The 24,401-nt window shown below is 42.7% G+C and overlaps 2 protein-coding genes across 7 annotated transcripts in view; one reads left to right on the top strand and one right to left on the bottom strand.

The window, feature by feature from the left end:
• The window catches only part of BOC (BOC cell adhesion associated, oncogene regulated), a 46,671-nt gene extending 40,657 nt beyond the window's left edge, over positions 1-6,014 (top strand). For all 6 annotated transcript variants that reach the window (XM_075034340.1, XM_075034342.1, XM_075034344.1 and 3 more), the window contains exons 13-19: positions 24-129; positions 331-453; positions 1,127-1,348; positions 1,768-1,994; positions 2,587-2,666; positions 3,273-3,466; positions 4,064-6,014. In XM_075034340.1, coding sequence (XP_074890441.1) covers positions 24-129; positions 331-453; positions 1,127-1,348; positions 1,768-1,994; positions 2,587-2,666; positions 3,273-3,466; positions 4,064-4,248 — 1,137 coding nt within the window. In that variant the 3' untranslated portion in view covers positions 4,249-6,014. The remainder of the gene's footprint in view (positions 1-23; positions 130-330; positions 454-1,126; positions 1,349-1,767; positions 1,995-2,586; positions 2,667-3,272; positions 3,467-4,063) is intronic.
• Positions 6,015-6,199: 185 nt separating this feature from the next.
• The window catches only part of CFAP44 (cilia and flagella associated protein 44), a 46,906-nt gene continuing 28,704 nt past the window's right edge, over positions 6,200-24,401 (bottom strand). Inside the window, exons 20-35 of the mRNA XM_075034338.1 lie at positions 23,778-23,833; positions 23,183-23,345; positions 22,721-22,851; positions 21,579-21,772; positions 21,008-21,173; positions 19,877-20,054; positions 16,093-16,596; positions 14,496-14,699; positions 13,879-14,074; positions 12,792-12,902; positions 11,163-11,293; positions 9,901-10,017; positions 8,772-8,973; positions 7,913-8,073; positions 7,015-7,149; positions 6,200-6,454 (exon numbers count right to left, since the gene is read on the bottom strand). Of these exons, the coding sequence (XP_074890439.1) occupies positions 6,200-6,454; positions 7,015-7,149; positions 7,913-8,073; positions 8,772-8,973; positions 9,901-10,017; positions 11,163-11,293; positions 12,792-12,902; positions 13,879-14,074; positions 14,496-14,699; positions 16,093-16,596; positions 19,877-20,054; positions 21,008-21,173; positions 21,579-21,772; positions 22,721-22,851; positions 23,183-23,345; positions 23,778-23,833 (2,904 nt within the window). The remainder of the gene's footprint in view (positions 6,455-7,014; positions 7,150-7,912; positions 8,074-8,771; positions 8,974-9,900; positions 10,018-11,162; positions 11,294-12,791; positions 12,903-13,878; positions 14,075-14,495; positions 14,700-16,092; positions 16,597-19,876; positions 20,055-21,007; positions 21,174-21,578; positions 21,773-22,720; positions 22,852-23,182; positions 23,346-23,777; positions 23,834-24,401) is intronic.

Here is a 24,401-nt window from a genome sequence, read left to right on the forward strand (position 1 = left end):
GCTCTCCCTCCCATTCTCTGCAGTATATCCCAGCCAGCAACAACAATACTCCCATCCATGGTTTTTACATCTACTACCGCCCCACTGACAGTGACAATGACAGCGACTACAAGAAGGACGTGGTGGAAGGTAGGAGATGCTGAGACACTGGTCCCAGCTGCTCATTCTTCCCAGAGGAGCACACAGCCAGAAAGAGCCCTGTGCACAAAAGGCACAAAAGTTGGCTGCTGCTGCTGCCCAGGCCTGCTTTACCTAGCACTGCTGCAGAGCTGGGGCAGCTGCATGTTCCCCGAGGAAGCTAACGGCACGGTGTGTTTGTTCCCTCCTCAGGAGATCGGTACTGGCACTCCATCAGCCACCTGCAGCCAGAGACCTCGTATGACATTAAGATGCAATGCTTCAACGAGGGTGGCGAAAGCGAGTTCAGCAACGTGATGATCTGTGAAACCAAAGGTAACCAGCTTCACAGGGCACTTCTGGGAGCGCAGCCTGCTGCCTTCCTTGCCTGCAGCTGCCAGAGCACAGCAAAGCAGGTACCATCCCTTCCTGACGTCCAAGCTCAGGCAAGGTGGTGGAGGTGGCACTGGGGAGAAGAGAGGTGTAGGTTTGTTGATGCTGTTGATCAGTATGTGTATATACCCATACCAGTACTCACAGACCCTTGTGCAGAGTGCATCACTGTTTCCCTCAGAGTAGTAGTTACCTTTTGTTTTCCTAAGTATTGCATAGATGGTGACTGGAACCAGAAGGGCTAACTTTCCCTTGCTGTGCCAACCTCCTGTGTTTGGTTATAAGCAGGTCCCATGTCTTCCAAGCAGCTGCACTGTCATGACAGGAACAACATTAAGTCCAAGTGTGCATTTTGGAGAAGCTACTTTCCTTTTTCTTTTTGCTTTAGCAGTCCAAGAGCCTGGCAGATCTATAAGCCAAGCACAGAGGACTTGTCTGCACTGCAGTATGTGTCAGCCTAGGAAATCCTCTGTCATCCAGAAGCATTTCTTTAAAGCCACTGTAGAAGTCTGTCTACTCCACAGCAGCATAGACATCTCTGGAGCGGGCTGCTATTCCACTTGCCATGTCTGTGTCTAACTCTGTCTCTCTCTCTCTCTCTCTCTTCCCTTCGCAGCTCGGAAGTCTCTTGGTCTGCCAGGTCGTCTGCGACCGTCCACAGTGCCTCCTCAGCAGCATCCACCACTCAGTGGTGGGCACAGTGGCCTGGGGACAGGAGCCATGGTGGCCCGTTCCAGCGACTTGCCATACTTGATTGTAGGCGTTGTGCTGGGCTCTATCGTACTCCTCATCGTGGCTTTCATCCCCTTTTGCCTTTGGAGAGCCTGGTCCAAGCAGAGTAAGGGTTCTTTCTTGAGGGCTGATTTACAAGGTGTGCTCTGCCCTGTGGGTTAGATCTGGCCCTGGGTGTAGATGGGTCAAACACTGAAAATGTGAGGGCTGCACATTCTGGGAAGCAGGGAGAAGGTGGGCAGAGGGCAAGTCTCAACTGTCCTGTGGAACCCCATAAAGACAAAGGCCACTGTTTCTCCTTTGCCCTGCTTACCTTGTTGAGAAGGAACCCTGGGACTGGAACAGGGAAAGGGGCCCTCCCTTTGCCTTTGTGTAGGGCCCCTTTCCACCATTTGTCTCCAAGGGTGCTTTGGGTGCCGAAATAGCTGCCTGGCAGGACAGCCTAACACTATCCCTGCTGAGCTTCAAGAAGCTCAATTTTACCTCTGATTTTGTTCTCAGACTTCCTTTTTCTTCCCTCTGCAGAGCAAACCATTGACATGGGCTTCCCAGGAGCTGGGCTGCTGGTATCATCCTGCCAGTACACCATGGTGCCTCTGAGGGGCATCTCTGCTCCTCGTGCCAGCGGACATCCCTATGTTAACAGGCAGCCCTACGCCAACGGGGCACATCTGAACGGCATCTGCCCCTCTGCAGGAGTGGGGTATGCAAGTACCAAGCCCCAAGATTACAGTCCAGATGAAGTGCCACTGGTATGTCCACACCTGTGGTTAAAAGTTGGTTTGACATGAGCTGGAGGCTGTGGTTGCAGTGAGAGGGCTGGCACCCTTTGCAGCATGTAGAAGTGGCAAGACTGGCTTCTTGAAAGAGATTCCCCCTTTGCAGTGGAGTCTGAGACATGGGAGGAACAGGAGGGTCTCCAAAACACTGGTGAAGAGGTGGTTTCTTGGGGCAGTGGCTCAAAGTATGGAGGAGGCAGTGAGCAAAGGCTACTCTTATGGGAATGGTTCCTGTTTCTCCTGAGCAAAGCTCACAGGGACTGACAACGTTGAGGACTCTGTGTGTAAACAGTAACACAGGCCAAGGCAGTGCCACAGCTGAGACTATAAATCGGTTATTATCCCTGACTGATTCAGCAGTAAGCATGAAGTGAGTTTTTCAGTGCTCAGTTCCACTGTCCCCTGTAGCAAAAGAAACAGTTTCAGCTTTCTCTGCCGTCTGTCGTAAGAGCTTCACCAGTCTGCCCCATGGCTCTGGCTCTGGCTTCGGCTCCCAGATCAGCACCTGCCTCTTAATGCTGCTGTGTGGCATTGCTCTGCTGAGAATTCTTCTCTCTCCTTCCAGTCACATGAGGAGACCAACGCCTTGCTGCAGGCGAGAGTGCTGCAAAACGGGAATGCCCAGCAAGACTACCAGCCCTCCAGGTTAGTCCTGGCTTGTGGAGGGTGGAACAATCCAATAGGACCCACAAGACCACATGCTCACAAAGCTTGCCCTCACCACACTCCCATCTGTCCCAATTCACTTGGGAAACAAATCCATGCTCCCGCACTAGGCCTTTTAAATTCTCTTCATACAGCTCATTCCTCTTACGGTTTGAGGGTGGGATAATTTAATTGTAGAGATGGCCCAGACCTTCCTCCCCCTGCTCCTAAGCGGAAGACTGAAAAGTACGATGAGAGAAGCTAAAATCTATGACTGGATGCTGATAAACAGCTGCCCCAGAATCTGGCCAGGGTCCAATTACGAGTGCTTTGTGTCTCGCTGTTCAGACATCAAGTCGTTATTCCCATGCTCCCTGAGAGACACTACTCCTCCCAGCTCCTGTGGCATATCACTTGAATTGTGGATACCAGCTCCCATCACCTCATTCCCATCCTGCAAGTACATCCCAATTTCTACTAGTCGCCTCGTTTAGGAATGCTCTGTGTCATTGCTTTGATGTGACTAGCTGAGGTGTTACATAGGTCATATCTTTCAAGGAGGAAAGATTTGTTAATAGTGCTAAACCTTTTTGTCTGCCTGCCCAGATTGCCCAACTCAAGAACAGGAGACAGCTCTTTCCTCTACAGTCTCCCGGATGACTCCACTCACCAGCTGCTTCAGCCACAAGATGACTGTCCTCACCTTCAAGAGCACTTTGTTGGCCTCCATCATCCAGTGATTGGCAGCAAAGTGGGAGGCCCTAGCCTGGATGCTCGACGGGATCCCCTGTTCCACCAAGGTCAGTAGTCTGGAAAATTCCACGCTTCCTTCATCTCATCATTTTAGGCTGATCTTGAAGGGAAATCTCACTGCAGAGCCTTTCTGATGGCTCTGTTTATGCTTGCTTCTGTGGTGCAAGGACAGTTTTATCACTGCATAGAACAACAACAGCATGGAAAGGCCATACTTGCAGTTGGGGACTGTAAATAGCCTCAGTCAGTTTTAGAGGACACATTTCTCATTTCTCCAAAAGCTTGAGCTGTATGCTGCTGGAAGGGCACATACCCATATACCCACCTCGAGTTGCAGAGACGCTGTCCTTTAGTCCTTCTTAATTTTGCATTTTCCAGATCACCAGTGAAACAACAAGGTCCCTGAAAAATAATGTGAATCCATCTCCCTAGGACCAGATCCATTGATCCACCCCTGTAGTGTGGATCAAACTTGTGTGCAAGTGTAGGATCAAACTCGCATGGAGCCAGGACTTTCAGAATGCAGATCTTCCTCTTTGATCAGAGTACCTATCCTTGTAAAGTGGACTGTTGACTAGAAAGCTACCACAGCATCTCCCAATTCTGTATGCATTGTAATCGTTTCTTTCTCCTTTCCCTTTCAGGAAGCCCTTGCTGCCTAGGCCTAGTGCCAGTTGAAGAGGTAGAAAGACTAGATTGCTGCCAGTCCAGGGGAGATCTACATCCCCAGAATCCAGTGATCACATCTTTGGGTCAGGACCTACCAAGACATCTGAACAGCAGCCCGCCACCACTGAGGCCCTTAGAGACTCATTCTCCCACCAGCTAGGGACCAAGCTGCCTTTTGCAAAAGACTTATTCTAAAGAGAAAAAGAGAATGGGTATTTATTTTTGTATAACACCCCTATTTATATATTTATGCACTTGTATATAGATGTATATGTGCCTTTTATAATGCTATGGAGACAGAAGGCATCCTCAGCAAGGTCACAGGAGGGCCCAAGAAACAAGGCAGCAGCTATCCGTGGCACCGGGCTATTCATCAGAGCACAAGATTGAAACAGCAGCACAAGAAACGTTGCAGGACATGGGTCCAAACAGAGCTGCCACCACCAAGATCTAGCACCCTCTTGCAGTGAGGGCTTCACAAATGATAATGCTGTCAAAAAGGTCTTTTCCTCTCCCCCACAGGAAGGTTTGTCCCAGAACCACGCTCCTGTGAATGGACTGGAGTTATGCACTCTGCCTAATCAACTTAAACAACCCTTCACATACACGCCATCTGCAGCCGCGTATCTGTAAAGACAAACCCACGCTTTAACATCTAAAATAAAGGCTTTAGTCTTTTCTGTGGCTGGCTGTATGCTAAATCCTCCCACAGAATGAACCTGCTCTTTTTTCTTGCAGAAATACAGCAAGCAGGACACCCGAGGAAAGGTGACATTTTCCTGCAGTTATAGTTTTCCAGCTAGCCACTGACGCAAATCATCTTAATGCTGAGCTCAGGAGAAGAGGGACAGCCACTACCTGTGCCAGTTAAGTGACATAAAACTAGTGAGGAGCACAGCTGGAGGAAATTTTCATTTATTTCCAAGGACAGCTGCATGAGTTTGGTGGGGGAGGGGAGGCAGATGGACACCCAAATCTCTGCAAATTTTGTTTCCTTATCCCTCACCTCCCATCCTGTGGTTTTCCAGCTTCAAAAGCTTTCAGCATCCAGGCCTGTGGATAAGGGTGGGTTTTTTCCCTTCGGGAAACAGAGGATGCTCAGCACCTTCATAGGGACCCACTGAAGAGGCAGGCAGCACAAGCAGCATTCATTTGGGTGTGCTGGGGCCAGCAGGGGCATTCTTGTGCCTGGCTGGGATATGGTTGGATCCTGGCTGAGCGAAGACCAGTGGTAAAAAGCAGGGAGTGGGGAGGAAGAGCAAGAGCAGCTGCAGGTTGTTCAATCTATTTAATGAAAAATTAGCAACAAACCCCAAGCCTCCCCATGCACCCTCAGAAGCTTTGCACTTGAAGAACAGCACAACACAACCCCAAGGAAGTTTTCACAGTAAGATAGGGTAAGTGCTGTAAATGATCACACAGTGCCACCATACCAAACACCAGAGGCAAAAAAGAATAAAACCCGAAAACGTACAGAGCCTAGCACTCTCTCACTCTGATCAGGCAGGTGCAAGCCAGTGGAATTACAGGCTGACTTTGCATTTGCTATACCCTCTGCCTGCCGGGTAAAGGCCATGTCCTGCGCTGCAGTGCAGTTTCCCACTGCTACAGAGCAGAGGCAAGTGGGAAAGTATTGGACTGGCTCCACACCCATCTGAGCACTGTAGCCCCTGAAGAGAACGGTCCCTTTGCTTTCTCCAAACAAATAGCACTTTCTTTGACTCTAACAGCTCAGTTAGCAGAGAAGTGCCATTGCTGCTAGGATGTTCAGCAAATAAGAAAATGCATCCTTAAGGCGCACCTCTTACCATTTCTGAGAACACAGGTACCAAAGCTGTATTTGCCCATGTGAAACTCATATCCAGCCTTCAACAGCCACTCATTTGAAGAACAGGCATACACATATGCACAAACACACAGCACATCTGCCCAGTGCAAATCTCTGCAATAGACTGGTAACAACATTTCCCCGTTGTATTTGCACTTTTTTATTCCATATCTGTCACTACAGTCATATTTTTATAGGAGAAACAAATACAACCCTTTACAACTAAACCCCTGTATAGCCAAAGCAATTCATTTCACACTTCTGGGTATGACTACTGCCACAGTTAACCATGTCCATTTTTAAGGGAGATGGGGCTGGTTTTAGTTACCGTTTCTGGTGTAAGGACAGGGAATGATTCAGTTGGTGTCTCAGAGTCCTGTGGTGATGAAGGTTGTAGAAAGAGGCACCCATCTTTTCTGCTTAGAAGATTGATTTCTTCTCTTAGGAGGGCTGTGTCATGAGCTCTGTGCTTGAGCTGTGACTCCAACCTGGCCTTCTCTTTGATGTCAGTAGTTCGGGTGCCCTGAAATTCTACTCCCTGTAAAGAGAGGAGAAAAATAACTCCTATAAAATGTGGGAGAATGAATGGTGGAAATTTATTTCAAGTGGGAAAGTGAAGCTTTCCAAGATGCAGGACAGCTTCATGACTTTTCCAGTCCTCAGTCAGAACTACTTGGAAGTCAGAGTGAGAGACCACTAACCTAGACAGACTGTGACAGGTGGCTGCCTTGTTCCCTAATACAGAGCAAAGAAAACACTTTAATTCATTTGGCTGTTTCCATGTAACAAAGGAATAATTTTGACTTCCTGCAAGACATTTTTTAATTAGAAATAAAATGAGCTTGTTTCAATATTGGAAAGCAGCTAAGTAAGAAATTACAGAGAAGCCAAGGTATGGCCTGCTTCAGGATCAGCTCGTTCACCTCCCTTTCTACAAGACCTGGAGCAGGCATTCAGCCTGTGCCACTAGGCAATACCAGCCCGAACTGCTGACTCCAGAGCAGGATGTGAGACCAAAGAGCTGGTGAGGGCCAGATGATCCCTTACCCATTTCTGAACAGTCCCAAACCTGAATGTAGTAGTGGCTAAAAGGCTTACTAGATCATTCTTTAGCGAAGCCAGCTTAGTTTCAAGTTGCTGCTTTTCACGGCAAAACTGGTTCAGCTGCTGCAGCTTGCTAGTGTTTTCCTTTGTCAGCTTCATTAGCTGCTGCTGCAGGTCTAAGATTCTCTCCTAGAAAGATATAAAAGGTTGAGCTGGGATGAGAGAGGACAGAAAGCGTGAAGTGGGGAAGAAGTGCTAGGCACAACATAAGTGTCACATAGGAGAGGTAAACAACAGGCTGATCTTGCATACACCACTTGATCCCACAGTACTTTAGTGCAGTCTGTCACCTTTTTTTTTTTTTCTAATATTGCAAATGCCTAAGAAGGTAAAGCAGTTAGGCAAAAGTGTGGGCAAGAGAAAGCCATTAGGTATATAGTAGTTCCATATGTGCCCTTCTGTAAGGGCAGCATAAGAGTGTTTCCTGCTTGCACCACAGTAGCTGGGCCTTAGCCCCCCCCCCCAGATAGGGACATGAACTTTTCTGACTGCATAGACTACCATCCCAGGCATGAGCCAGGGCTGCCCTGTACTCAAATAGTTTGTCACCAGAGGTGGTGGGAGGAGGCAGTAGGTGCCAAATGCCAGTTGAAAACAAAAGGAAAGCACTCTGGAAGAACTTCACATAGGGACTGAAGCAGAAGGATGCATTTGAGGGAAGTAAAACAAAAAGATCATCAACTACCTCCCTGAGAAAATAGGATGTGCATCAGCAACTGCAGCAGAGGTAGGAATGATGATGGGAAATGGGAGTTAGACATTATGACAAGTGAAAAAAACCAGACATGAACATGTTCACAGAAGATTTTAGTGTAACTATTCAGCCCCAGGGAAATGAAGCCTTAACAGATCATCATAACACAAACCTCTTCCTCCTTTTCCCGCTCCTTACCTCCCACTCTTTGAGCTCCTGGGAATGCACATATTCTTTCTCCATTATTTGCACTTCCAACTCTTCCATGCGTATGTTAACAGAGTGTGCCTGAACTGCTTCAAAATCAACCAGCCGGCCAAACTTCTTCATCATCAGATGATTGCACTTCTCTTCCAGTTCTAACAGAAGGGGCACAGCATGAATGGCAGCACTGTCTTTCATTAGTTAATAAGAATTTCTGCCTTACTAAAGAGCTCAGACAAAAAGCTGGGGTATTAGCTCTATAATAATTAATTCACACAAAACTACACGGAGCTCACAACTGAATATTGCTGTTTGTCCTTGCCCACGACTACGTCTATGTGGTCACTAAGCCACACTCTAAGCCAGTCCTAGTAAGTCACTCCCACCCTAAAGGCTATATAGGGCCTCCATAGGTTTGGTGGCGCTAGATTGGTCCTTGGGAAAGTAAGTGTTTCGAACAGGGCTTGTTTTGTTCTTCTTATGTTACACAGAGGAGGAAATTACCAAAAAAGCTTACGTAGCTTTGGGGAAAGTACTTTTTTCCTAGCAGTTCTGGTTTACAGCCAGAAATAGCAATCGTGTGTCCTGACTTCCAATGTCTCATCTCAGTCAACTCTCCTTATACTAAGTTCCCAAATTATTTCACACAGCCTAATGAGTCTGCAGTGCTGGAGAACTACCAGTACTTCATCAAAACTGTCCACTTGATCTGCTCTTTCTGTTTTATTTTCTGCAGTAACCAGCTGTGACATCTGTGTGAGTGTAAAGACAGACATCTGGTGAGTTACCCACACCCAGTGAGGGGGACAGAATGAGCATTAGTATGCTGTGTTGTTCAGAGTCTGTTACTTACGTCGAATCTTTATCTCCATCTCCTTTTTGTCCTGGAGAAGCTGCTTATGTTGCTCCTGGGCCTTCTTATAGATCTCTCTTTGCATTCTCTTTTCATTATGTAGGTCCACAATTCTCTTCTGCAGATACTCTAAGGACTGGTTGGTAAATACCAAAGCCTGGGAGAAATCACTGGGCATCTCCCCGTTAACCAAGTACTCCACCTGCAAGAAACAGCCATAAGCAAGGCTGTTACTTACAAAGGCTGCTGGTGATCTCGCTGGATAACAAATGTGTGAGCATTAGAGAACTAATGAGTGAGGTAATAGTAAGCATGGGCACAACTCTCACATTTTGGGCCAGGGAATTGCTACCACTCAGCAAAGCTCAAAGACTACTTAGAGCTGTGATGACTGCCTACGTATAAAGCTGTCTACCCTTCTAGGGCACCTGGAACAAAGTGGGAGTAAGGGACTCCCTGTCAAGTGTACTTTTGAATGATCTGGGACCTGCAGGATTGCATAGTCAGGCCTTAGACTCTTCCGTCTTTATTACCAACCTTTTAATGAAGGGAGATAGAACAAATGGAGAGAGCTGAGCTTGCCTCAGAGGTATACAAGCCCAAACAGGCAGAGGCCTATCTTCTCTCTCTGAGGACAAGATTCAGCCCAAAGGAAGTAACAGTATTGTCTTGAGTTTCCCTCTTCATTTTCTACTAATCATCCCTGTGCTAACAGCTGTGTAGATGAATGCATTGCATCCAATCCAGCATTACTGAATTGGGCAAAACTCCCACTAGTTTCAATAACTGGGGGCTTTTTTGGTTTGTTTTTTTGGGGTGGGTTTTTTTCCAGGAGAATATCAGTAGGTATGTACCTGAAGGAAAATCCCATGCCAAACCTATAAAACACTTGAAGACTATGCACATTTCAGCAATGGGCTGACCTGCCTGTCCTTACCTCTTTTCTGTCAGTATAGGAGAAAAAAAAAAAAAGTCTAGAGGAAATAGCAGCATGAATTTCGATTAATAGCATTTCACTCCTAGGAGACTATGGTGAATCAGGAACCAAGGGCCCCAAAGAACAATAACACCATTGTTGAGATGTACATAGGCCATTCTGCACCTGCAGATGCACATCATCTTGAGTTACCTGATGGAGTTTCAAAGGAACAACTACATATAGCTCATTCAGTCTTTGCTGCTTTTCCCACTGAAAGGTCTTCAGTTCCCTGTCTGCAGTGTCCAGACTGGTTTCCACTACTTTTGCCTGCAGAAAGATAAATTTTGGACAAATAAAAATCCTGTAATACTCAAATACATAAGGCAGCAAGGTTCTATGTTAGAGTTCCTGATCCAAAGGGTAAGAAGTATAGAAAAAATGCCTTTTTTTTTTTTTTAAACAAATGATGATAGATGAGCTTCACAGGCAAACACGAGGCTCATCTACATATTCAAGCAATATTCTACCCTAAATACCTAATACCTCTGTACACATGTATACTCATAAATGTCTCCTTAGTAGAGAAGCCCTGTTATGTATCAAGAGACAGCTGCTTTGTTTAACAACTAAGATGCTTCTAAATCTACAGAGCCTGCAAGATATTTTTTATTGTGTTATGCCTGGAAATGCTTATTGATTCTGCATGAGAAAGAAACAATTCAGACTCAAATGTCAGACCCCAGGGTGAATATGTGGCAGCTGGCACTTAGGAAAGCCTTTAAAAACTAAACAAAAAATGTTGTAAGTTAAGCATATTTGATGGAACATTTTTGAGACACAATAAAAGCAAGACTTGCATAATGTTATTTTGGCAAAACTCTCCCTCTATCCCGGATAACCCTTCAAATTAAGATATTTTTGAATTAATATAAGTCAAATGTCTTGATGAATGCAGGAGCTCAAAAAAGCTAAAGCACCAAGAGAGTTTATTCAGTGATTACTATGACAAAGAGCAAAAGACAATAACTAAAAACAAAATAAATAGATGGAAGAATAGTATTTTTATGCATTTACTTTAACCTGCATTTGTGCTAGGGTATTCTTTAATCTCTCCATACCCATACACATGCACAGAGGGTAGGCCAGGCTACACCAGGTGTTTCATCTGAACCAGAGAATCCAGTTTGTGCTGCTGCATGATGATTAGACAGCTGGGAAGGAACTGGAACTAAAACCTGGATCTAGCCTCGTGGCAGCTAAGGTCCGACCACCTTGATTTACCCTTTTCAGGAGGACAAGTGACCCATGTTGAGCTCCCTTCTGCCTCTGTGCTACCACAGATATCTCTACCCAAACGGAGGCCTCTCAAAATATTAGGATTTTGTTTTTAAATCTTAGCCAAAATCACTAGCACAACATTTTCACTGTAATGGAGCCAGTCAATGCTTGCTGAGAAGAAAACACTACAATACCTTCTTGGCCAAGGCATTATATTTCTTTCTGAGGTTAGCAGCAGCTTTCTTCTCCTCTGTTAAAGCTTTCTCAATGTCTAACCGCTTCTGCCGGAGCTGGATGGTGTTTCGGAAGAGTGCCTCATTGCAGTCTGAGAAGGAAAGAGTCAAAGAATAGCTTAGTTTCATTATGACTCTGCTATAGTTACAGGCTTGAGCTAGTAGCTTCTCCTACTGTGCACATTGCCTGGCATTCCCCATAATAAGACCATGCTCTTGGTTCCCTAGAGCTTTCTCAAACGTTAATCACATGGTCCACATTCCTCCATGAGGGGGTGAATGTCTTGGATGGATCTTTTTTCTGTACATTCAATCAAGACAGTTGTTTCCAGAAGTAAGACTAAATGCATCAAAGCCAATATTAAAGCCAAGTGCTCAAAAGTTAGCATTTTTAAGTAATGCAGTCCCAGTAGTTAATACATGTTACAGTATAGTCTTCAATTATGTGAACACCTAGTTGTTTATCTATAGCACCCTTCACTTTAAGTAAGTGAACAACTTGCTCTAGGGATCATTTATAGCTCTATTTATAAACAAAGCTGTGGTTCATAGGACCTGTTTCATGGTAAGGAAGATCTGTGAATTTCTACTTAACAACACAGTGATTTCAGTCATACTAATCAAGTGCAAAATTATGCCCAAATCAGCAGGTGTAATAAAAAAGACTCCAATAAAGGCAAAGCAAGTGACACATAAAGAGACCAATACGAAGAGGCTAATGCAACATGTAAATTCCCTATTAAATTAGTAGTTTGGACTTTTTTAATAGAAAGTAAAAATTTTCATTTCTTCCCAACATTTCATTGAAAAAGGAGATGAATGGGGAGTTAATAAAAAATTCAATTTGTGGAAATGATGTTAAAATCCAATTTTAAAAAAATATGAAAGGTAATTTGTTGGAAAGTTCTAACTGAAAATAAAGTGGTGTTGTTACATGGTCATTGACATATTATTCAAAGATTTTTTAAAAACCCAAACCCCTAAACTAGTTAAACTCGTAAAAAAGAAAAGGGGCGGGGTGGGGGTGTGGAGTTGTTTGCCTTTGTTGAATGAATGAATGAAGAGGATTTTGCAAAGTAAAGCTCCTCACTTTTCAGATACCCTTAAGAGAGCAGCCTAGCAACAGGCAATTGCTGCATAAATCCACGAGGTGGTAACAAAGAGCTTAATTTAAGAGCATGGTAGGGTCCCCTCAGAACTTCCCCGCAGAGGGGAACCAGCTAGACCAGGCAGCAGGTTTCCAGAGAGCTGCTACAGCCTCGCTCCAGCTCCACCCCTGAGAGAAGCCTTTTCTCTTCAGAAGACAGCTGTGTAATGGTGAATGGTTCTTTACACAAAATAATTAATTCTTGGTGCTTAGCTAAGTTTTATTTTTCCAAACTTTTTAATTAGAGTACCCTGTACTACCAGCGGTTTCATTATCTTCACTGAGATTTCCTGGGGAGAAATGCTTCACTCAGGAGGGGTACACACATTCTGGGCATTAATATGCAGTGAATAATAAAAAAGTCTGTGTTTTCTTTTTAAACACACAATATTTCCCCCAAAGCTAAACAAGCAGTCAACCCAAGGAAACGATGGCTTAGGTACTCTTTGGGCAAACAGAGTCATCAAAGACTTCATCTTCAGATCCAGAATTTTCTTCATCAGTCCCCAAGGTGGGCTCTTCATCATTCTCCTCTTCATTCTCATCTTCTTCATCTGGAAGAAAAGAACAGTACTGCTGGCTTGCAGAACACCCCCAAACCCACTAGCTGTGCATTATGCCAATGTGCTGGTGAACACAGTCCCAATAATCCATGAATATCATCCTGGTAATATGTGAATCCAGGCACCTTGTGCCTATTGCATTGATCTGATAATTTCACAGAAAGAAAAAAGAAAAAAATGAGGGAGAGAGATCATCTAGTAGTGACAAAGGCACAGACACAAGCACATTGGTGGGACTTCCTTCAATAATGTTTCCCCTCTTTATATGTGCTAGGAATTTAAACCTTGTGGGTTTACCATTCTACTACCGAGATTAATCAACCAAGCAAAATACAGAGGCACAAAACTATCACAAAAGCATCACTGTTGTCTGTGCTTTATGCTAATCGTGTCCACTTGAAATCAAAAGCCAAGTCAGAGAGAGAGCACAAGTATTTTAGCTCAGTAAGACTGCCTAGCCTTAACAGTTTTAAACCAAGTCACTAAGATAAATTAAAACCTTTCATAATATGTTTAGTCCTGTGACTAATAGATGATTGCAGATTAGGTCTATGATCTCTCATTAGTCAATGGACAGATTAAAGGAGAATGTCATGAATGTGGCAGACTAATCAGTTATCCATAGCTCCCATTGCTACAGCATAGGAAGTACCTATTTAAAGCTTCTCTTCTTCATAGCAATTATCAGTCCTCAGTATTGACTTACAGGAAGTAAATTGCAGGAGCTGTCATCAGACCAAACGCAGTCATGTTAGAGACTGAATTACATCACTGTTATCAGTCAAGATGGCTGCCACAGAACACGGGTAGGTATATAAACAAATCTGGGTAGGTCTGATCTATGGTTTTGCAAACTAAGTTCAGTGTTGCATGTACTCAGGGCTCTAGCTAGATTGAGACACATTTACTTGACCACATGGAAGTATGTGTAACAAATCCATAAACCAAGAAGAACAGTATCTCCAACCTGCTTCTCTTCCTACTTCTTTTTTTTCCATGCACTTGATTTTCTTCTTCAGAACCTTGGTCAGAAAATGGGCAAACTCATTGTTTTCTCCAAGGGATGCTTGGAAGTTGGCATAAAGAGCTTTCTCACATTCCTGAAGCTTTACAATCTCACACTTTCTATCCTCCATCTCTGCAAGGTAGCTGTTCAATTTTGACTAAACAAACAAAAAAACCACTTCAGTTAAAAGGCATAACCCACATGTGTGTGTATAGGATGTATCTGTGAAGATCTGGAAATGCAAAACTTGTCTTTTTCTCTTTAAACCCATGCTTCAATCAAGCAAAACCTAGAAGTATGTTCTTAAATTTAAGTATATGGTTTGTCACTTATTCTACATCATGAAGTACCTATTAAAATACAAGTGTAAAGATTATGAAAAGATTAACTATTGCAAGTTAAAAGCGACCATCCTAGGTTGATCATCAAGAGTTTCTTGTTTTTCAAAATTCAGCGCTACACACTGGATCAGTGCTAAAATGAAGCAAAAAGATGCCACTGTTTACTTCATGGCTTGCTTTTGTTTCAAGCCATGCATCAGTGGTACTGTTAAATCCAGAGACACATGGCCTACTTACCTGCATGGCCTCCTGCTCCCTGATGAGGGTGTTAACATGCCCCTGGAGAAGGTTCTCATGTTTCTCAAGGTTCTTCAGGATAAGCAGCTCTTCATACCACGTGATGTAGCGCAGGTCAGCACTTTTCATCTGCACATCCAGCTTCAGTTTCTTGTGCCGCAGAAAGCGAAGTTCAGCATCAAAGTTGGTCACTAGTGCATTGATCTGGAGCATATGAGAGAGGCAAATGAGGAACAGGGAAAGTATTAGGAGTGGAGCTAAACATGTAAAGCTAGAGAAAGGAGCAGAAGGGAAAAATTCTCTCTCCCAAATCAACAATTTGTCCATGCTATTTACTATGGATTACTGAAGCGCTTAGAAAGATAGCATTAACCCCAGATTGTGTTCTCAGCACAATAATAAAAGAGTCACCAGGGCTTCACAGGAACGTTTCACTGCATTCACTACCCCAGAAGGATTTTACTCTTCAGAGTAGCCTGAAGTAGTTCATGTAACAATCCCAGATGTAGCAATAAATATGTCTTCTGCCTTGACAGACTTCTTTCAGAATACCTGCCAGCTCTTCCCTTAGACATTTACAGTTAAATCAGTACTAGCAGCTGCCAACATTAACTTATATGTGTGTGATGGTCACAGCAGCATTTGGATATTCTCTCAAAACCTTCATACACATGAACACAAGGTTGTCTGCGTTGGGGTAGACTAAAGAGTCAATGGCCAATAGCAGAAGTTAGAGAAAAGACAGTAAGAAATGGAGCAAACTAGTGAACAGTGGTATACCTCTGGCACACTCCTCCTAAACTCTGACTTAGGGACATCTTGAACTTGAAGCAGTATGTTTGTGTTCAATAGCTTTGAATGGATTTTTCTTCCAGACTTTATCAGACTGTAGCTTCTCCCACATCCTAACACCAAGTTCCAAAGCTTAGTTATTGTTGGATAGGAAAACTATTTCCATTTGCATGTTTCAAGCTTTCTACATGACTATTTTGTTTGATATCTCTCCTTCTTTTAAGAGATGATTCCCACTCTCCTTTTCTATGCTGTTCATAATTTCACCACCTCTGCTACAACCCTTTCAGTTGCCCCTTTTCCAGGCCAAAGATGCTTTATCCGTTTAGATGTGCTTTTTAAAGAAGCTTTTCCATGACTAAGCAATTTGGTTACTCTCTTTTGTACCTTCTCTAATTCTACAAAATCATTTTTGAGACCAAAGCGTCGGGACTACAGTTATTTAATTGCTGAGAACATCAGGAATCTACAAAGTTGTAGTGATGCTCCTTTTTTTCCTCTTTGCCACTTTTCAAGTAATTTCTAACATTTTACTTGTCTTTTTTTGCCACTAAGCTCATATTTTCATAGAACAATCAATAAGAAATCTAAGATATGTTTTTCAAGTGATAATATTCAGCACACAGGTCACAGTTAGGGATTTGTACTGACTTACACTGTAAATTTGTACCAGATAGCATTTTCCTGAACTTCGGAAAGGCAAGAGTAGCTGCAATCCTGAGACAAAAGGGGGTTTGGTTTTATTTCTGATGCAGTGGGATTGTTCAATCTGACAAAAAAAAAAAAAAAAAAAATTATTTCCTACCTTTTTAATCAAGGTCTCCTGCAAGTATAGATTTTTTATCTTCTCCCTCATTAAAATTTCCAGTTCCATTTCTGTTGGCTCTGCCTTCTCAATCTCAGAAACTTTTTGCTGCTCTGTGACCACAGATGATGCTGTTTTCATTGGGTGTGCACCTGCAGCCTGTGCCATGGGGTCAATCTCTTTAATGGAAGGAGCTCGAAGAAACCCATGCCTAAATGCGTGAGATGAAGGAGACCCTTCCAATTGTTCCTGGAGCTTTGCCTTGGCCTCCTGCTCCTCTTTGAACTTCAGGAGGATGTCACTGTCATACTCAAATTTTTTTTCAGGAACCTCATCTGGGTGTAACTGAGGGATCAGAGGAAGAGGGAGACATTCTGATAAATCCAAGGCTCCCTGTATGGATTTCAATTCTTGCACTAAACGCTTGATTTCATCAATAACAGAAACCTTGAGATCCCGCAAAGACATGATCTCTTTGTTCATATCCGCTTTCCTCCTATGGATCTGCAAAGGAAAAACAATTTTAGTAAGATTCCCCAGGAACACTTACATAGTATATAGTCTTCCCCAACAAAAGTAATGGTTAAGAGGCTTGTCATACTGACTTTCCTTCTTTCCATACTAGCTTTCTTTTCTTTACCATCTCCACACATTAACATTTTTAAACAGCTGTCTTTCAGTCTGGTTTTAAAATCTTTGGAACCACCTCTCTTCCTCTCCTTCACAGCAAACAGCAAAAGTGTAAGAAGGGAAACAAGGCTTCCCCATTCTCTCAGTTCCTGACTTGATTGTGAGTTTCATGACATGAGATATTGAAGCAGTGCAGAAAGCAGACAGGGGCTGTGAAAATAAGCTGTGGAGTTTAGAGGATTAGTCATTTGGGCTGTCTGTCATTAACTACAGAGAGTATCTCAGCTTTGATACATGTATGCCTCTTTTCAGGTATATAGTATAAATAATACACTAACAAAAAGAAAATTAGATTTCTTTTAGTATGTTCTAAGGCAAGCTTCTATCCCCAAGACAAAAGAAACATACCTGAGAGGACCTTTACTGTACACACTACAAAATGCACAGCTGTGCAGAAATCTAGACGACTTTGACATAGTCATTGAAACAAAGCTGTTATCTCACATAACCTCAAAGATACTGAAGCAGTCCTCCATAAATGTAGGTTCTGGAAGGCAGATGAGATTCTTATCTATTATATGTGATGGCGAAGCTGAAATCACAGCTACTGCAGGTGGTTAGAAGTGGAACAAAGTTCTGAATTTTCAAAGTATAGTAGATAGGGATACTAAAAGCAAGAAAGTAACATTCTGTCAGATGCTTTTGGATTTCATACAAGCCACTGGATGTCCAAAACAAATTCTCTCCAGGCCTTCCAGCAACCCAGAGTCCCAAAGTCAACTCAGAAAACTTTGACATCAACTGAATATTTTTTTCTCCAACTCAAGATGAAGATCCACTAATCTGAAAAGTGACACATCAGATGGTAGAGGTGGGAATTAAACAGCCAAGTGCAACAAAACCTATTTGTAACAACTTGTTTGCATCTTGCTTGGCCTGTAGGCAGACCTCAGTAACAATTCTATATTCAGAATTCAGTAATAATAATTCTATTCAACATCATTAATTATCTGGATGATGAGGAAAAGTGTACCTCAGCAAGTCTGCTGATAATGCAAAACTGGGAGGAGCAGCTAATACACCAGAGGGTTGTGCTGCTGTCCAGAGGGGCAGGCTGGAGAGATGGGCTGACAGCAGCCTCATGAAATTCAACAAGTGGCAGTGCAAAGTCCTGCATCTGGGGAGGAGCAACCCCATGCACCAGTACGTGCTGGGGGCTGACCAGCTGGAAAGCAATTTTGCAGAAATGAACCTGGGGGTCTTGGTGGACACCAAGTGGACCATGAGCCAGCAATATGCACTTGTGGCAAAGAGGGCTAATGTTATCCTGGAGTGCATTAGGGAGTGTTGCCACAGGTTGAGAGAGGTGACCCCTCTTTCAGCAGTGGTGAGGTAACATCTGGTGTGCTGTGTCCAGTTCTGGGCTCCCCAATACAAGAGAGATACGGTGCTACTGGAGACAGTCCAGTAAAGGGCCACTAAGATGATTTGGGGACTGAAGCATCTCTCATATGAGGAAAGGTGGAGAGAGCTGGAACTGTTCAGCCTGCAGAAGAGAAGGCTCAGAGAGGGGGGGGATCTCATCAATGTATATAAATACTTGAAGGGAAGGTGCAAAGAGGATGGAGCCAGGCTCTTTTCAGTAGTACCCAGTGATGGGCAAGAGGAGATGGGCACAAACTGAAACACAGGAGGTTCCCCCTGAACATCAGGAAACACTTTTTTACTGTAAGGGTGACTGAACACTGGTACAGATTGCCCAGTGAGGTTGTGGGGTCTCCATCCTTGGAGATACTAAAAAGCCATCTGGACATGGTCCTGGGCAACCTGCTCAGATGGCCCTGCTTGAGCAGAGGGTTTGGACTAGATTATCGTCAGAAGTGTCTTTCAACTTCAATCATTCTGCAATTCTGTGATGAGGAGATGCTGTATTAATTTACCCTTTTCACATGAAATAATAACCGAATGTGATCTAACATTAGTATATTTGGCAGAAACTTTTCTGATCTTTATAAAAGAAAACAACCCTATACACTGAAGTATACTGCAATTCTTCATCTGTATAAACCTGGAATTTACAAGAAGAACTATTTCCTTTGTTTGTACTGGCTTGTCCTATTGAGTTAGGTTAATCACTGGGTATCTGGTAACATCAGCACTACAATGAAGTACTGGAGCCTAAGCATGAGATTAAAATGATCCAAGAAATCCCCTGAGACTGTAGCATTGCTTCTGTAATGTTTAGACCTTGCTATCAAAGCAACACAGCCTAGAGGGTGCCTGAGATTAGCATAAGGCTGGAGAAGATTCAGGACCACTGAGAGTATACCCTACACTTTGCCAAAGATAAACCATGCAGTGAAGAGGCTCCTCTGTCAGTAAGCAGGGCAAGAAATAAGCCTTCCTACCAAAAAGCAACTAGACAGTTCCAAGTTCAATAGATATATTTCTTCATTGTTCTTTTAGCTAAAGAAATTTGTCACTCTTTTGCACTCCAGCCAAATAAAATGAAAAACAGTTCCTGTGAGAAGAAGGATACAGGGAAAGAAGTCACAAGGAAAGCAACAAAGATACTGCACAACATTTGAGCTTCCTGTGTCTTTGTGGTTAAAAGATGGGTGGTAGCTGTAGGAGTCCTATCACAGAAAGGTGGCTCCAAAAGACCTGGTTTCTCAGGAAGGTTCCAGTGCTTAGTACCCAGAAGCAGTGATTGCCAAAGTGCAAATATGGTGACGCCACACTAGAAACACCTGTCCTTGCTCACATCCCTGTTTTTGTAACGGTATTTCATGGCAGGGGTTATTTAGCTCAGTGTTTTAAGGAAAACATACCATTTATTAGATAAGACTTTATGAAGAATTAAAAAAACCAGATGTTTCTGCTGAAGTATTAGAAAAGGTAAATTCTCTTTCTTGTTTAAAAAGAGCCAGCTGACAGTTATCCTGGACTGATTCAGGTTTGAGTTTGATGAAGCACTAACAGTTCACGAATGAAAGGCTGATTTGTAACTAAAGCTAACTCAACAGTCTGTCCACAAGGCCTTTTCCCACATCCACTTTGATTTCCTTTCAAAAAATTTCTTCAGTGACTAATACACTATCCTCCCTCTCCCAAAAAGGGGGAAATATACACATCAATGAATCAGTTTACATACCAACAATTCCAGGGATTTAAGCTGCATCACCTTCTTCTCAGTGTTCATATGCTTGTGTTCAGGGACTCTGTAGTTAGTGGCAGTCTTCAACTCATAACATCCCATATTTTCCTGTGCTTCTTTGATGGCCTCAGCATCTTTGGGATTCTCATAATCATCACTAGGTTTGCTCTTGTATCTGGTAGGTACAAAACAAAGCTGAACTTCAAGACAGAAAGCATACAGATCAACAAATGGGGTCATTTCATACCTTCTGATTTGTGCAGCAAGGCTTGGGAGGTGAGCTAGGGTTCAAGAATCACACAGCTCTTTCAGAAAAGAAAGGCTACTTTGGGAAGAACATCCTTGCACATTTGAATGAAAACCTCAGATAAATTTTTTTTCCCCAAGAACTCTTATAACATAGCTCTGCCATGGGACAGGTTAAACCTTTACACTTGGACTGACTTCTGGGTTTAGTGACTACATGCTGCTCTCAGTCTCTGCGAGCCTTGTGTGTCAACACTCCACCAGTCTGTAGCAGAGAATACCTGATCCTACTCTATATTTTTAAACACTTAATAACCTTAAAAGCCTTGTATTCTGACTCTGCATTGGTCCCATTCCCTGTCATTCATCTCCTAATGAAGAATTTCTATACTTCCCTGAGCTTTCAGAGATGTCTTGTTCCCCTTTCTTGCCTCTCAAGATAAAGACCAGCATGGAACATGAAGGCATATCACAAACCCTCACACAATGGCCATGATGTTAGCACAACTGACCTAACCCAGCTGTTACAGCATCTGCTCTATGTGGTGCTGGCAGGGTTGACAGAGAGTTGACTGTAATGGTCTAGGTGTCTCTCAGCCATGATCAATTTAGACACCTTTTTACTCCCTATCTGAAGATGCAGCTACCTAGCTGAATTCAAGTTTTTTAATATTTTAGAAGAACCATAAAAACTAACCGAAATATTTCAATGCTCTCTTGAGACTCAGAGATACATGAAAACTCATCTATTTTAATTACAACCATTAGGAATATAAAAAACTAGGCAGAGAGATTACAGTGCCATATGACAGCTAAATAGCATTACTTGACCTCAGATAAGAAGCAGAACTGAAAGGGCACAGAGTCCAGTTCAAGACTCACAATTCATCCCACTCTGCCTTCCTCTTCATGATCTTAGCTTTCACCTTGTCAGATTTCTCAACAATTCTTCTGATTTGCTCATGTTTGCTTTCTATATAACGCGTGGTTGGCTTTCGAACCTCTGATGTCTTCGGCTCTTCTGCCTCGCCCTCAAAAATGCTGGCATCTGGACCAAAAAATAACCATGTGAAGATGTAAATACCATGCAGCACAGTGCAGTCCCAACTACTGGAGACCCCTGGGACAGCTCCTGTAGAGCTAGTGTCGATCAGTATAGTTCCAGTGTAGTGGATGTCCTGAATGTATTTGGGTTCTTTGACTTGATTCTTAGTTACATTCTACCCACGGGGTAGAATGCAACAATTGCTGATGTTGACCTAAACATGGAAAACTATGTATGTGTGTAACTATGTATGCAGGTACTGAAAAAGATACCAGAGTTATATTTCTTTACCTGTACCTGAAGAAATTATAATTTCTTTAGCTTGGACTCAGGAAAACAAACTGAGATGAAAGACAGAAACCATATTACTGGTAAGGTTTAAATGGTCATCATTAGACCTATGCATACGCCTTGTCTCTGTGACAGTCTCCCTTTCTTCTGCTTGTTTCCATGCCTGTTTAAGTACTGTCTTCTTCCATGATGGACGTTCCTTATCTTGGTAGTATTTCTCAGACATTGCTAGAAGTCTGTAGGTGGAAATCTGATGATTGCTTTGAATAGCATGAACAACAACAGTGTCAAATTCCAGTGAGTCCCGAAACCTGAAAAGCCAAATAAGACAAACCATCTGATGTCAGTAGGCACAACCTACCATTTTGCCTTGACCAAAAGGACACGAATAATGTAGTTTACTTATTGCACATACAATCATTACATGTAAATTCACAAGTCATTAAGTAATAGCATGATGACATCTGACACTGTCTATTGACTTTTATCCAATCTAGGAATGGAGATGCTCAAGAATAAACATATTAAGACCCCTCCCAATATTGAAACTTACACCAGGTTTTTCATGAGAATATCTTTCATCTTCCATTTAGGACTGATTAAAAACATGTTCATTCAAGTCTTTTCCCCAGTCACACACTCTATGTGCCTAAGGTTGGTTTTTTTCATTGTGTATTGTTTCTATCATGTATTTATTTTTAGGAATTTATCTTTTGCTATATACTTAGATTTAAGAAAACCAACCCAAAATGCACCTCACATTTTCTTGAGAAAATTCATTTCCTAACTTTAAACTGTATAGGGAACATCGAGTTAGCAATGACACTAAAATATCTGACACACATGCAACATGCCTGAAAAACAGGGGTTCATTTCACAGGTTGTTCTTCAAAGTTTCAATAAAAGTTCTTGGTTCTTACTGAACTTACTGGCAAAAACCCAGGCAAATTTAGTCTCAACACTCACCCCCCCACCCCCCGCAGTTTTCTTCATATAGAAGTGAATCAGAATGCTAATTCTTTGATTTGAACATCTGAATTTTTATCAAAGATTCAAAAGAAGTAAGTACACCCAAATATCAATATATACTCTTGTGTATGTTCCAAGTAAAATAAGAACAGAATCAAAACAGAACAGAAGAAATATTGATTATATGAGGAAAAAAAATTGCATTCTATTTCCTTGTGGCAGGTATAACTTTGTAAACGATAAGCCCCTTGCAAGGTCAGAGGGAGAAGTGGAAGAAAAGTGATACTTACTGATTTCGCAGTTTCTGCAGTCCAATCAAGTGTTTCTCATGCTCCCAAGCCAGCTCCTTTTGCACTAACTGGATTCTCTGTGCTGTCTGCCTATCCAGCTCCTCAAAGATCCTATGGTCCATCTCATACTGCTGCAGAAAGATAGAAAACCTACCATCACATTATCTTGGCTACTAGGTTTTGGTAATAAATATTTTGCCCAGATGCCAGAGTTCCATGCACATCAACACAATCATTTATTTCAGGAGCTATTCAGACCTCCACAGAGAACCACATTTTTCCCACATGCTTCTTCAATGTCACAATTCACCACCTGTGATTCAGAAGTCTGAGCAAATTATATATTCATAGAACTACCTTAATCCAAAGGGTTGGACATCTTTGGCTCCAACACATTGGGTAGCAACATTTTAGAAGAAGGTGCCTCTAAAAGTAAATGACCTTTATAAAAACCAGAGGTACCTCTCTGTGCAGCTGCATGTGCTTGGGCAGCTCCTGATTCTTTTGAAGAAGAAAAAGAAACTCATGCCTCAGTGCAATTAACTGCTCTCTTTTCTTGGTTTTTTTTTCTTCAGCTTCCTTCATTATCCGTTCATACTCCTTTTTCTGCTTGACTTCCTCAATGCTGAAAATGCATGAAAAAGGAAGTAGTGTTATCTCAGTGGAAGAGAGGAAAGATTACAGTTTATGTAACCTTTTAGATTTCCTTGACAGCCTTAAACTCCCAGTGAACTCAATGGCTCTTAGGGTAACTTAGAAAGGAATCATCTTCCTGTATATTTGTACAGTCCTAACATCACACGGCTTTGACCTTGACCTTGTGTTGTCTCTGTAGTTTGAAGGTAAGTCTCAGAATACCATATTTGAATTACTACCACAGAAAAGTAGATAAAATGGAGGGAAAGACTGAAAAAACTTTGTGTGTAACAAAGAAATGACCCAAATTCAGGGTGATCAGCTTCTTCCTCCTATTAGGAGGCAAAAAGAAATACATGCTCTGAAGAAAGAGCTACCAACACCTGAAAATCTCTTTCATCATTATCCAAGCATCTCTTACTTGTAGGCATTGGGATCCTCAATGTCTTCAGCAGCCTTCTCCTTCTCAAGACCACGCTGCAATAAAAACATTGTCCTGTCTTTAAACAAGCAATAATAGTTTCAACAGACAATAAAGCTTTTACAAACATTAAGACAGAGCTCCCATTGCCTTTCACAAAACCAAAAGAAACTTTCATGATCAATATTGCTGTAGGGGCCTTAAATATCAGGTTTTAATGTTTCAAGAAAAAGCAGTTGAGTTGGTTTACATGTAAAAGAACTAATGAAGCATAGTTTTTAGGGACAGAGAACACAACTTCTACATCCTCCCCATCAACATCAACCATTACACCATTGCTTGTCCTAACTTCACTCTGTCTCATAACATCTTTGGTTCTCTACCCCCAAATCCAATTCTCTTGTCTCCCCTCGCTGCCACATTGACAAGAGACAACATATCCTGGGCTAATTCCAAGTTACATGTGTAATTAATCTGGTTTGCTTCTGCTGACTGCATAATGGGTTCACAATTATTAGCTGTGAAGAATGACAGATGGATGGACACTGCAGTCGCACAAGCCTCATTTCCCTAGGCAGTCGTGCTCTAAAAAAAGAGGGGGGCCTATCATCCTACAGTGAATAC

This window comes from Buteo buteo, chromosome 8 (genome assembly GCF_964188355.1).
Source record: "Buteo buteo chromosome 8, bButBut1.hap1.1, whole genome shotgun sequence".
Lineage (NCBI taxonomy): Eukaryota > Metazoa > Chordata > Aves > Accipitriformes > Accipitridae > Buteo > Buteo buteo.